General features: G+C 44.1%; 1 protein-coding gene across 1 annotated transcript in view; it reads right to left on the bottom strand.

Moving 5' to 3' along the window:
* The window catches only part of LOC111976689 (IQ motif and SEC7 domain-containing protein 1-like), a 235,063-nt gene that overhangs the window by 2,298 nt on the left and 218,442 nt on the right, over positions 1–14,323 (bottom strand). The window contains 6 exon segments of the mRNA XM_024005711.3: positions 286–335; positions 2,279–2,455; positions 3,873–4,034; positions 5,838–5,937; positions 6,118–6,243; positions 13,618–13,647. Of these exon segments, the coding sequence (XP_023861479.1) occupies positions 286–335; positions 2,279–2,455; positions 3,873–4,034; positions 5,838–5,937; positions 6,118–6,243; positions 13,618–13,647 (645 nt within the window).

The following is a 14,323-nucleotide window of genomic DNA, read 5'->3' as shown; positions in this document are numbered from 1 at the left end:
CTTGTTTCAAGAAAAAGGGCAAACTGGCCACATGACCAAAACAAGAAATGTCTCCCATCTAGACAAGGCCAGTTTCAGAGGCAGGCAGCCCATGCATGCACACGAACCGAGGCAGGCAGGTTGTTAAAAGGCATCCGAGAGAGAAAAAAAATGATCATAACACTAAATGAACTGAGAGTCTATGAAGCAGAGGGGGGTGCAAGACCAAAAAAAATGTACGGAGTGTTTTGACAGGGCACATCATCACATAGAGAGTAGCTTGGATACCAGCTGCTTCCAACTTACTTCCATATTGCTGTCTAGTGATCCTGCACTGCTGCGGCGCCCACGCTTGCCTGCCCGAGACATGCAATACCACAGATTAGAGATGGATAGGACAGCACTCCTGGATCAACTACAGAGGTTTAGGCAGCCCTCCTCTCCCCTAGGGGGCAGTGCAGGGGTTGTGAGTAGTACACTGGAAGCTGAGATAAATCTGGGCTGAGGTGAGATCAGGGGGTCAGGAAGAATGTGGGGAACTGGTTGATAGGTAGGTATTACTGTGGCGAAGTTAAGTCCATTACTTTTGCAGCTTTGTTCAGAGATAAAGACAAACATTTGGTCTGTGTACTTCTACACTATTCATATTATATATCCTAGATTTCTGATAATAAGCTTTCTAAAACACTCAAGTGATGCTAGAACGAATCTCCGGCATGGGCTCAAACTTAAAAGGACAAGGAAATCATTTTTGTAACAATAAGCTGAGGACATCTGCATAACTACAAAGCCTTTAGCAAACTACACTCTACAACTAGTGAAGATTATCCAGTGTTTTTTTTAAAATGGTCCTGATAAAATGTGACAACAGGGATTTAATGTTGTCACAAGATGTAGATTGTCATAAGGGCAGGTCACAACTGGCTTTGAAGAGAGCCAATGGCAGTGACAGTCACGGAGGAACATCAAAAGCAATACAATGGCTGTTGCACATGAGATGTACGAGCAAATACAGAAAAGGCCCAAGGGCAAACAGAGCGGTTTGCCACTGTTAGAGGCTCAGCCAATGGATACAGGAACAGTCTCAACATATGGAGAAAGGAGAAAACCCAATGGGAATGGAAATATCAGGAAGTACATAATGAGATGGAGAATAACGAGAAAAGAAAAAAACACAGGAAATGACCACACTATCATGCCACGTCCTGCGATTAGACAGTTAGGGCTTAACCATACACACACACAGGAGGGTGGATACGCTATGTTGTTCTATTGACTTCAGCACTGACTAACCTTATCATATCAGTATTTCAGTACAGTATCCAACATGACAATGGAAACAGAGCAAATACTTCCCAATGTGAGATACAGTAGGACTGTAGAACTCCTATATGGATTTCATTACGTTACCATGATGTCTTAACATAACTGAGATCTGGAATGAATGACATGTCCTCAAGGTGCTGCGCATTAGAGTCAGAGATGCTATGTGAAGTACTGATATTCATGACAATGAGATGTTTGTTGTCATTTTGGAACCAAATCTCATCTTTTGTCAGTTATTGTATGAGAACATATCCCCATTGAGTTCAGTGGGGTTGAATCACAGCAATGGAAGAATGACTGGTAGGGTGAGTGAATAAATGGTAGATTAATTGAACATATAACAAGCAAAGCTCGTCATGAAATGTTTTGAGAAACAATAGGGATTTAAGAATGAGAATGTGACACGTAAAGGTGCAAAAATCAAAGGTGTTCATTGAGATATAAAGTATATTTGGATTCAGATACAGGGAAGAGAGCCATCCTTCAATATCACTTTTCAGTGAACAGGCAAATCCTCTAAAGTAGGRCTATGGATAATATCATACCAAATAGCTTATTCATTTAGAAACTTGTATTTTTCTATGGAACTCACCTACTTCTCGTTTCATATCCCAGGTTATGATAATACTATTTCACATTGAGGTAGGGCACCAGTATCAGAAAATCATCTTGGGACTAAACTTACAAAGGACCTTAAGCTCAATGATCCTGTGGAGTCTCACCCTGCGCAGGTATAGTATGCCTTTTAGTTATTTCATAGGAACATCTCAGTGGAATAATGGTTTGATTGATCATCAATACAACTTAGGGGAGGAGGCGAGAAGTCTGACATTAATTAATGCATGGTGCTCTAAAACATAATGTTGGATGCTCTGAGTTATATCACTATAGGACCAGTAAGGAGGTAACAAAACAGAGGGTCTCTCCCAGGAAAGGACCCTCTGGTGAACACAATGATGACCTTTGACCTTACCTGCTTCGGAGAGGTCGCGGAGGGAGCTGCTGAGGGCGCTCCTCTTCAGGCCCTCGCCCATGGTGTAGGTGTCGTCCAGACTGGCACGGTTCATGTTGCCGTTGCCAGCCTCCTTCTTCAGCCCAGAGCTCTGGGACATACTGGGCCTCACCACCCCTTTCTGCTTCTCCAGCTCAGCTGTATATCAACATACACATTATTATTATTTAAAAACAATTCACCTTTATTTAACCAGGTAGGCCAGTTGAGAACAAGTARTCATWAACTGCGACCTGGCCAAGATAAAGCAAAGCAGTGCGACAAAAGCAACAACACAGAGTTACACATAAACAAACGTACAGTCAATAACACAATAGAAAAATCMATGTACAGTGTGTACAAATGTAGAACAGTAGGGAGGTAAATTGGGAGAGAGTAAGGTGAGGAGTGTGTAGTGTGTCTTTGTTTCAGTGCTAGCTTTCAGACACACAATAGTTCTACATTTTCTCATATAATTTCATCACTGGCACATGCCTTATTTTCTCATAGACTATTAGTATACATTCGGTAACTATTGCATATACATAGTAATTAAATGCTGCATTGTTAGTGCATCTAAATCCTTTTGGACGTTTGACTGGTTCTTAAAAATAGTGTTCTGTGTGTTTCCCTTTGATGAATCCCACAAACACAGTCCTCATCCTGGTAGCCATCCTGTGAACTCTATAAATAGTCCTCATCCTGATAGCCATCCTGTGAACTCTATAAATAGTCCTCATCCTTGGTAGCCATCCTGTGAACTCTATAAATAGTCCTCATCCTGATAGCCATCCTGTGAACTCTATAAATAGTCCTCCTCCTGATAGCCATCCTGTGAACTATATAAATAGCCTCCTCCTGGTAGCCATCCTGTGAACTCTATAAATAGTCCTCCTCCTGATAGCCATCCTGTGAACTCTATAAATAATCCTCCTCCTGGTAGCCATCCTGTGAACTCTATAAATAGTCCTCATCTTATAGCCATCCTGTGAACTCTATAAATAGTCCTCATCCTGATAGCCATCCTGTGAACTCTATAAATAGTCCTCATCCTGGTAGCCATCCTGTGAACACTATAAATAGTCTCATCCTGATAGCCATCCTGTGAACTCTATAAATAGTCCTCATCCTGGTAGCCATCCTGTGAACTCTATAAATAGTCCTCATCCTGTAGCCATCCTGTGAACTCTATAAATAGTCCTCCTCCTGGTAGCCATCCTGTGAACTCTATAAATAGTCCTCATCCTGGTAGCCATCTGTGAACTCTATAAATTAGCTCCTCTTCTGGTAGCCATCCTGTGAACTCTATAAATAGTCCTCATCCTGATAGCCATCCTGTGAATTCTGTAAACAGTACTCCTCATAAACAGTGAATTAGTAATGAGGACCATGAGGCCCTCTCTGCCTCTATTTGACTGAGTTTACATGACCCACGGCGGCTAGGGAGGGAGGGAGGGGCGGACAGAGGGAGGGAGGGAGAGGGGAACAGAGGGAGGGGCGGACAGAGGGAGGGAGGGGCGCACAGAGGGAGGGAGGGAGGGAGGTGGACAGCGGAAGAGCTAAAATGTCTGCTCACACTCTATCCTGTATTTCTCCATTTCCTGGACCTCGGCGATGGACTCCCGCAGGTCGTCAGTAAACTTCTTGCGGTCCTGGGGGTTGGGCGCGTTAAAGTTGATGAGGACTTTGATGTCGGCACCTGGTATGGCTGATGTAAGCTTGATTCCATTCCCGTAATCTGGACAAGAGASAGAGCAAGCGAGCTAGAGAGACCTTTAAAACTAGGTCCATCGACCACAGATGAAGTTTAAAAGAACACGTTCCGAAAATCTGTCTGATGTTTTGAAAGTATAAACAGTGTCTCATTCCATCATCACAGGACGGTTAGATATATTTCTGTGGTAAATTATACCCAGTGGGATGTACTATATACAGTGCATTCAGAAAGTATTCAGACCAGTGAACTTTTCCACATTTTGTTACTTTAAAGCCTTATTCTAAAATGTATTAAATTATATATTGTTTTCAATCTACACACAATACCCCATAATGACAAAGTTAAAACAGGTTTTTAGATATTTTTGCAAATTAAAAAATAGATAGTATTCAGATCCTTTGCTATGAGACTCGAAATTTAGCTCAGGTGCATCCTGTTCCATTGATCATCCTTGAGATGTTTCTACAACTTGGTTGGAGACCACCTGTGGTAAATTCAACTGATTAGACATGATTTGGAATGATACACACCTGTCTATTTAAGATCCCACAGTTGACAGTGCATGTCAGAGAAAAAAAACAAGCCATGAGGTTGAAGGAATTGTCCGTAGAGCTCCGAGATAGATTGTGTTGAGGCACAGATTTGGGGAAGGGTACCAAAAAATGTCTGCAGCATTGAAGGTCCCCAAGCACACAGTGGCCTCCATCATTCTTAAATGGAAGAAGTTTGGAACCACCAAGACTCTTCCTAGAGCTGTACGCCAGGCCAAACTGAGCAATCGGYGGAGAAGGGCCTTGGTCAGGGAGGTGACCAAGAACCCCATGGTCACTCTGACAGAGCTCAGTTCCTCTGAGGAGATTGGAGAAACTTCCAGAGGGACAACCATCTCTGCAGCACTCCACCAATCAGGCCTTTATGGTAGAGTGGCCAGACGGAGGCCACTCCTCAGTAAAAGGCAAATGACAGCTCATTTAGAGTTTMCCAAAAGGCACTTAAAGGACTCTGACCATAAGAAAACAGTCTGATGAAACCAAGATTGAACTCTTTGGCCTGAGTGCCAAGCGTTACGTCTGGAGGAAACATGGCACCATCCCTACGATGAAGCATGACGGTGGCAGCATCATGCTGTGGGGATGTTTTTCAGGGACAGGGACTGGGAGACTAGTCAGGATCGAGTGAAAGATGAATGGAGCAAAGTACAGAGAGACCCTTGATGAAAACCTGCTCCAGAGCGGTCAGGACCTCAGACTGGGTCAAAGGTTCACCTTCCAACATGACAATGAAGCACACAGCCAAGACAACGCAGGAGTGGCTTTGTGACAAGTCTCTGAATATCTTTGAGTGGCTCAGCCAGAGCCCAGACTTGAACCCAATCGAACATCTCTGGAGAGACCTGAAAATAGCTGTACAACGATGCTCRCCATCCAACCTATTAGAGCTTGAGAAGATCTGCAGGGAAGAATGGGAGAAACTCCCCAAATACAGGTGAGCCAAGCTTTTAACGTCACACCCAAGAAGACTCGAGGCGGTCATCGCTGCCAAAGGTGCTTCAACAAATTACTGAGTAAAGGGTCTGAATACTTATGTAAATGTGATATTTAAGTTTACATTTTTTCTAAATGTGCTAAAAATGAAAAAATCCAGTTTTTGCTCTGTTATTATGGGTTATTGTGTGTAGATTGATGAGAAAAAACAATTMAATCACTTTTAGAATAAGGCTGGAAAAGGTCAAGGGTCTGAATACTTTCCGAATGCACTTTAAGCATGCTGGGCTAACACATTGGGGAGATGGTGAATTGGGAGTGAGAGGTCTGTGCCACTTACGCTGGTTCTCAAACATCAGAACCTGCATCCCATACAGAGAGAAAGACTGCCTGAAGCTGTATGTCACAGAGTTCTTCTTCTTCTGGAAAATCTTTGTCACCTGTACCCAAATAAACACACAAACAAACACACAGCCAAATACACAAGTTATACTGTGGGGGCAAGAAAGAGAGAGAATTTAAGAGGTTTAAACTAAAAAGATTGGATCATTGTTGTTGCTGTGAGGCTAGAATTATCATATTTAGGACAGGATAGGATAGGAGAAAGGAAGGAGACGTACCACCAGAAGATCATTAAACAGGAAGATCTCCCGCTGGTGCAGGCCCAGCTTCTGGAGCTTGTTGGGGTCCGGCACTTCAAACAGCCGGCAGTAGCAGACCAGCCTGCGATGGGGCAGGGACAGGACCTAGAAGCCAAAACAACAACATTACTCCCTAACACTCAGAGGTCAGGCACTGAGCTCAGGCCACAAATAAATATGACCCCAAAATAGAACAGTTTTTACTCCTTAAAAACAGTTATATTTTGGGGTCATATTAGAAATGCACACACTCAGATATATGCACGCACACACCCTCAGCTATGCCAACAGGGAAATAAAAACGGAAACTATGAGCCTCCATTTTAGGATGATTTAGTGTGAGGAGTGCAAAGGAAACGGCTTTTAATGATGTCTGAATAGTGTGCTATAAACCCCCTGGTGCTGCTGTTTCTCCTTGTTACATTATTCATCCTAATGTATTCATTGTCGTTTGGAGAGGTGCTTTCACCACCCTAGTTTGTTTGGGAGTCAGGGGGACACAGAGTAATTAGACTAGGTTCCCTTAGACCAAAACACATCTGTCATTTATTCCCTCAAACAATGTGCTCATAAAAGTTTAATACCAGCAAATTAAAACGGTCTGATTCATCCAATGAAAATTCATGAAAAGCAGGAGCTGGTAGATCATTTTCCTGTAGAATAATATGATTATGTAAACAGTGTAATGTAGAATAATATGATTATGTAAACAGTGTAATGTAGAATAATATGATTATGTAAACAGTGTCATGCTAGAATAATATGATTATGTAAACAGTGTCATGTAGAATAATATGATTATGTAAACAGTGTTAATGTAGAATAATATGATTATGTAAACAGTGTTATGTAGAATAATATGATTATGTTAAACAGTGTTCATGTAGAATAATATGATTATGTAACAGTGTAATGTAGAATAATATGATTTATTTAACAGTGTAATGTAGAATAATATGATTATGTAAACAGTGTCATGAGATAATATGATTATTAAACAGTGTAATGTAGAATAATATGATTTATGTAAACTGTAATGGCTGTAGAACAGAAGCCTGCAAGCATATAGGTTACAGAAGTTACATCGTTTATTATTCTCCTAAATATATTCAGAACAATCTTTCAGCACTTCTCACCCCTAAAACATTCATGACTAATAATACCCACTCTAACAAATGTCTTGTCTGTGTGAGGCTTCTGTTTGTGTGTGTGTGTGTGTGTGTGTGTGTGTGTGTTGTGTGTGTGTGTGTGTGTGTGTGTGTGGTGTGTGTGTGTGTGTGTGTGTGTGTTGGCATGTGTGTGGCAGTGTGTGTGGCAGTGTGTGTGGCAGTGTGTGTGTGGCATCTGTCTGGTCTGTTCCTGGCAGTTATATATGCCTGGCTCAGCATACAGTCAGTAAACACTGCAGCTCACTAGCACCTAGGAATTTATATGTGTTGACTCTGTCTACAGGAGCATCAAAAGAGATCCTGCTCATCTCAGTAATAGGTGTGGGCTTTCAGGGGAAAGTAGACCCTTAATCCAACTAAAGTAGTCTGAAACAACAAGTATCCACAGGACTTGGATGATTTTAGGCATCCTGATACAGTAAGACCGGGTGATGGTAGTTTAGACCTAACACTAAATACAAGTACAGTCAGGGCCATCATTATTGGCACCCTTGATGAAGATGAGCAAAAAAAGACTGTATAACATAAATAATTCAAATACTGAGCTAGATTGTATGCTAAAAAAGTTAGAAAATTACATTTTTTTATACTAATACAATTGCTCATCTCATCGCTGGACTTGAATCCCATTGAAAACCTGTGGCTTGAATTGAAGAGGGCAGTTCATAAGAGCAGATTCTGTATGGAGGAATTCTGTATGGAGGAATGATCTAAGATCCCCCTAATGTGTTCTCCAATCTTAAAAAACATTTTAGAAAAAGGCTCAGTGTCGTTATCTTCGCAAGGCGAGGGCGTTGGAGTATTGAAAACAGGGGTTCCAATCATTTTTACCCCAATCTCATAGCAATTGAATTAGTATAAAATAATATAATACATTTTTTTTTGGAGCATACAATATAGTTCAGCATTTGTATTATTTATTTTATACAGTCTTTGTTGCTCATCTTCATCAAGGGTGCCAATAATGATGGAGCTGACTGTACATGCATAGCCCTGACTTACATATAAATTGTGGGTGAGGAAAACAAGAAAAGAAAAAGAAAGAAAAGAAACGTCCTCTCACTGTCAACTGCGTTTATTTTCAGCAAACTTAACATGTGTAAATATTTGTATGAACATAACAAGATTCAACAACTGAGACATAAACTGAACAAGTTCCACAGACATGTGACTAACAGAAATTGAATAATGTGTCCCTGAACAAAGGGGTGGTCAAAATCAAAAGTAACAGTCAATGCAGCTGGTGGCCACATCAGATACTAAGTACTGCAGTGTATCTCCTCATGGACTGCACCAGATTTGCCAGTTCTTGCTTTGAGATGTTACCCCACTCTTCCAAGGCATCTGCAAGTTCCCGGACATTTCTGGGGGGAATGGCCCTAGCCCTCCGATTTAATATAGGTTCCAGACGTACTCAATGGGATTGAGATCCGGGCTCTTCGCTAGCCATGGCAGAACACTGACATTCCTGTCTTGCAGGAAATCACGCATAGAACGAGCAGTATGTCTGGTGGCATTGTCATGCTAGAGTCATGTCAGGATGAGCCTACAGGACGGGTACCACATGAGGGAGGAGGATGTCTTCCCTGTAACGCACAGCATTGAGATTGCCTGCAATGACAACAAGCTCAATCCGATGATGCTGTGACACACCGCCCCAGACCATGACGGACCCTCCACCTCCAAATCGATTCCGCTCCAGAGTACAGGCCTCGGTGTAAAGCTCATTCTTTCGACGATAAACGCAAATCCGACCATCAACCCTGGTGAGACAAAACAGCAACTCGTCAGTGAAGAGCTCTTTTTGCCAGTCCTATCTGGTCCAGCAACGGTGGGTTTGTGCCCATAGGTGACGTTGTTGCCGGTGATGTCTGGTGAGGACCTGCCTTACAACAGGCCTACAAGCCCTCAGTCCAGCCTCTCTCAGCCTATTGCGGACAGTCTGAGCACTAATGGAGGGATTGTGCGTTCCTGGTGTAACTTGAGCAGTTGTTGTTGCCATCCTGTACCTGTCCCGCAGGTGTGATGTTCGGATGTACCGATCCTGTGCAGGTGTTGTTACACGTAGTCTGCCACTGCGAGGACGATCAGCTGTCCGCCCTGTCTCCCTGTAGTGCTGTCATAGGCATCTCACAGTACGGACATTGCAATTCATTGCCCTGGCCATATCTGCAGTCCTCATGCCTCCTTGCAGCATGCATAAGGCACATTCACGCAGATGAGCAGGGACCCTGGGCATCTTTCTTTTGGTGTTTTTCAGAGTCAGTAGAAAGGCCTCTTTAGTGTCCTAAGTTTTCATAACTGTGGACTTAATTGCTACTTACCGTCTGTAAGCGGTTAATGTCTTAACGACCGTCCACAGGTGCATGTCATCTCAATTGTTTATGGTTCATTGAACAAGCATGGGACACGTATTTAAACCTTTACAATGAAGTCTGTGAAGTTATTTGGATTTTTACGATATCTTTGAAAGAAGGGTCCTGAAAGAAGGACGTTTATTTTTTTGCTGAGTAATATAGGTTGTTACTAGGGCTGTGGCTGGCGGCGCGCTCTGGCGGCTCCTGACTGGCGGGCGGCTCTGGCGGCTCCTGACTGGCGGGCGCTTGGGGCTCCTGACTGACGGACGGCTCTATCGGCTCCTGACTGACGGACGGCTCTAATGGCTCGGGACAGACGGGCGGCTCAGATGGCCTGCAGGCAGGCGGCTCAGATGGCGTGGGCAGGCAGCTGGGCGGCTCAGATGGCGCTGGGCAGGCAGGCAGCTCAGATGGCGCTGGCCAGGCAGGCAGCTCAGATGGCGCTGGGCAGGCGAGCTCGATGGGTGGCAGCGCAGTCAAACTGCGCTGGGCAGACGGAGCTCAGGCGGCGCTGGGAGACGGGCAGCGAGGCGGCGCTGGGCAGACGGGCAGTGCAAGGCGGCGATGGCAGACGGGCAGTGCAGCGGCTGGCAGACGGCCGACTCTGACCTGCTGAGGCGCACAGTAGGCTGGTGCGTGGTGCCGGAACTGGTGGTACCGACTGGAGACACGCACCACAGGGCTAGTGCGGGGAGCAGGAACAGTGCCACTGGACTCTCAAGGCGCACTATAGGCCTGGTGCGTGTACCGGCACTGGTGGTACCGGGAGGGACGGTGGGCGCACCTCAGGGCGAGTGCGGGGAGAAGGAACAGTGCGTACAGGGCTTGGAGACGTACAGGAGGTCTTGTGCGTGTGTTGGCACTGGTGGTACTGGGCTGGGAAACTCACCACTGGGCGAGTGCGAGGGGTGTGCCACAGAGGAGTGGTGTCTGGCGGCTGAGAGCTGGGACTCGGGAGCTGGCACAGGACGTGGCAGGGAGGGAGGCGCACAGGAGGCCTGGTGCGTGGTGCTGGCACAGTCTTCACCAGACTGCTAGCACGCACCTCAGGAGAGTATGGAGAGCTGACTCAGGTGACATCAAATCCAGCACACGCTCCTTCAAGCGGATGCGGTGCTTTATGCTCCACACCAGCAATCCCTAATTTCCTCTCCTCCAATTTCCCCATTAATTCATCCACAGTCTCAGCTTCACTCCCCTTACTCACCTCCAATTCCACCTCGACTGGCTCTGGTTCCATCTTCGCTTCTCACAGTAGCACGGGGAGCTGGCTCAAGTCTCTACTTGACCCAGCTACACTCCCGAGAGCCCCCCAAGAAATTTTCGGGGTTGCCAGCCGCTCTGCGTGCTAGCTCCTCATACCGGCGCCTCTCTGCTTTCGCTGCCTCAGTTCTGCCTTGGGCGGCGATATTCCCTGGTTGTGCCCAGGGTCCTCCGCCGTCTAATATTCCTCCCAATTCCCATAGTCCTGCGATCGCTGCTGCTGCCTTGTATCAGCTGCTGCTTGTCCGGTTTTGGTGGTGATTCTGTCACGATCGTCGTAACGTGGAAGAGAAGAGGACCAAGGCGCAGCGTGAAATGAATACATCTTCTTTATTATCAGACGAAGACGAAAACGAAACGAACACTATACAAAATCAAATAAACCGACGAACGTGAAGCTATACAAACTAAGTGCTAACAAGCAACATAGACATAGACAATCACCACAAACTACCTAATGACTATGGTTGCCTAAATATGGCTCTCAATCAGAGACAACGATAGACAGCTGTCTCTAATGAGAACCAATCTAGGCAACTATAGACATACATACACCTAGACTAAACACTGCCCCATAAACATACAAAAAAAACCTAGACAATACAAAACACATACTTCCCCCATGTCACACTCTGACCTAACTAAAACAATAAAGAAAACAAAGATAACTAAGGCCAGGGCGTGACACAAATGGGTCTTCCAAATGGGCAATGACCCCAAGCATACCTCCAAAGTTGTGGCAAAATGGCTTAAGCTCTCTAGGCTAGGGAGCGGTATTTTCACGTCCGGATGAAAAGCATGCCCAAAGTAAACTGCCTGCTACTCAGGCCCAGAAGCTAGGATATGCATATTATTAGTAGATTTGGATAGAAAACACTCTGAAGTTTCTAAAACATGATGTCTGTGAATATAACAGAACTTATTTGGCAGGCGAAACCCCGAGGACAAACCATCCAGGATATTRTTTTTTGAGGTGCCAGTGTTTTCAATGGGTTTTCTATGTGGATCTAGATTTCTAAGGCACTTGCTTGCAGTTCCTATCGCTTCCACTGGATGTCAACAGTCTTTAGAAATTGGTTGATGTTTTTCCTTTGTGTAATGAAGAAGTAGGGTCGAACGAGGTTCAGAACGAGGGTCGAGTCTAGTGTACTGTTGTGGTTGGGATGCGCGACCTGAAAGCTCGCTTCACTTTGTTTTTATCCGTTATTGAACGCAGTTTATCCCATCTTAAATTTGATCAATTATTTACGTTAAAAAATATCTAAAGTTGTATTAGGAAAGTTGTTTGAAATGTTTGGACAAAGATTACAGGTAGATTATTAGATATTTTGTAGTCATGTTGTGCGAGTTGGAACCGGTGTTTTTCTGGATCAAACGTGCCAAATAAATGGACATTTTGGAGATATAACGATGGAATTAATCGAACAAAAGGACCATTTGTGATGTTTATGGGACATATTGGAGTGCCAACAGAAGAAGCTCTTCAAAGGTAAGGCATTAATTATATCGTTATTTCTGAGTTTTGTGTCGCGCCTGGCGGGATGAAATATGATTGTCTGTGTTTGTTTGATGGGGTGCTGTCCTCAGATAATCGCATGGTTTGCTTTCGCCGTAAAGCCTTTTTGAAATCTGACACCGTGGCTGGATTAACAAGAATGTTAAATATTTACAATTCTGTAGTTTGAATTTGGCGCCCTGCACTTTCACTGGATGCTGGTCAGGTGGGACGGTAGCGTCCCGTCTAGCCTAGAGAGGTTAAGGACAACAAAGTCAAGGTATTGGAGTGGCCATCACAAAGCCCTGACCTCAATCCTATAGAAAATGTGTGGGCAGAACTGAAAAAGCATGTGCGAGCAAGGAGGCCTACAAACCTGACTCAGTTACACCAGCTCTGTCAGGAYGAATGGGCCAAAATTCACCCAACTTATTGTGGGAAGCTTGTGGAAGGCTACCCGAAACGTTTGACCCAAGTTAAACAATTTAAAGGCAATGCTACCAAATACTAATTTTGTGTATGTAAACTTAATAAAAGCTGAAATAAATCATTCTCTCTACTATTATTCTGACATTTCACATTCTTAAAATAAAGTGGTGATCCTAACTGACCTAAGACAGGGAATCTTTACTTGGATTAAATGTCAGAAATTGTGAAAAACTGAGTTTAAATGTATTTGGCTAAGGTGTATGTAAACTTCCGACTTCAACTGCATGCACTTAAATAGCGAATGGAGGATGCTTTTCCCGTGGTTCATTTTCATGCCAGCCCGGTAGGCGATACTCCTGTTGTAAAGACAAGCAATGTGCTTAATACTAGGAAAGTTGAGAAATAAATATAGTAGGCCTAGCCTATAGAAAGCTGATGGGAACCTCCTCTTTTTAATAGAGGCCATACCTCTGTTTTCTCACGCAATTGCATAGCCTATAGAAATGTTGTACAACATGATCTCATTTCCATTTATGTCAGAGTGATTAGAGGGACAATAGAGTGCTGAGTACCAGGCAGTTGGCATGTTTGGTAGGCTACTAATGACCATCAGCAGTATCAGAGCTTGGAGAAGCCTAAGTACTGTGACTAAACGGTCATGTGGAATTTGACTGCCTTCATGACTCGTGACTGCCGGTAATACGGTCACCACTACAGCCCTAGTGATTACATGGTGGTTACATGAAAACTGTGAACATGTACTTACACATCCTAGACCGTGGTGGAGAGATCCAATCTGCATTGAAAGGACAGAGAGAAGATCAAAAAGAGAACCTCATTACTGTTTATGTGCTTCCAGGACATCACCTAGATCATGTTACATATAAATGCAGCACATTAGTCACATTACATCTCATAGGTCATCTCATTGATGGGGTCATACAGACTCTTCCCTCTAAAGGTMTATGGTTACAGCCTGGTTCAGGATTAGTCTGGCTGTGTGTTTATGAGCCATCTACACTACGTACAAACCACCCTCATGAGAACCTCAAAGTAGAAGCTCAGTATTGCAGTTGTCCTGTAGGTAATTTGACAGTCAGTAATGAGTTGAATGCCACACGTGGTCCCGTGTGGCTCAGTTGGTAGAGCATGGCGCTTGCAACGCCAGGGTTGTGGGTTCAATTCCCAAGGGGGGACCAGGATGAATATGTATGAACTTTCCAATTTGTAAGTCGCTCTGGATAAGAGCGTCTGCTAAATGACTTAAATGTAATGTAAATGTAATGAATGAGGTGGTTTAAACCAGTGTCTCCTAATCCTGGTCCTTGAGTACCCCCAACTGTACACAGTTTCTGTTGTAGCCCTTGACAACCACACCGCATTCAACTCATTGAGGACTTGATGATAAGTTGAATCAGGTGTGCTTGTCCAGGGTTAATATAAACATGTGTACTGTTGGGCGTACTCGAGGA

Source organism: Salvelinus sp. IW2-2015, linkage group LG17 (assembly GCF_002910315.2).
Source record: "Salvelinus sp. IW2-2015 linkage group LG17, ASM291031v2, whole genome shotgun sequence".
NCBI classification, from domain to species: domain Eukaryota; kingdom Metazoa; phylum Chordata; class Actinopteri; order Salmoniformes; family Salmonidae; genus Salvelinus; species Salvelinus sp. IW2-2015.
This window is presented reverse-complemented; position numbering and strand designations above follow the sequence as displayed.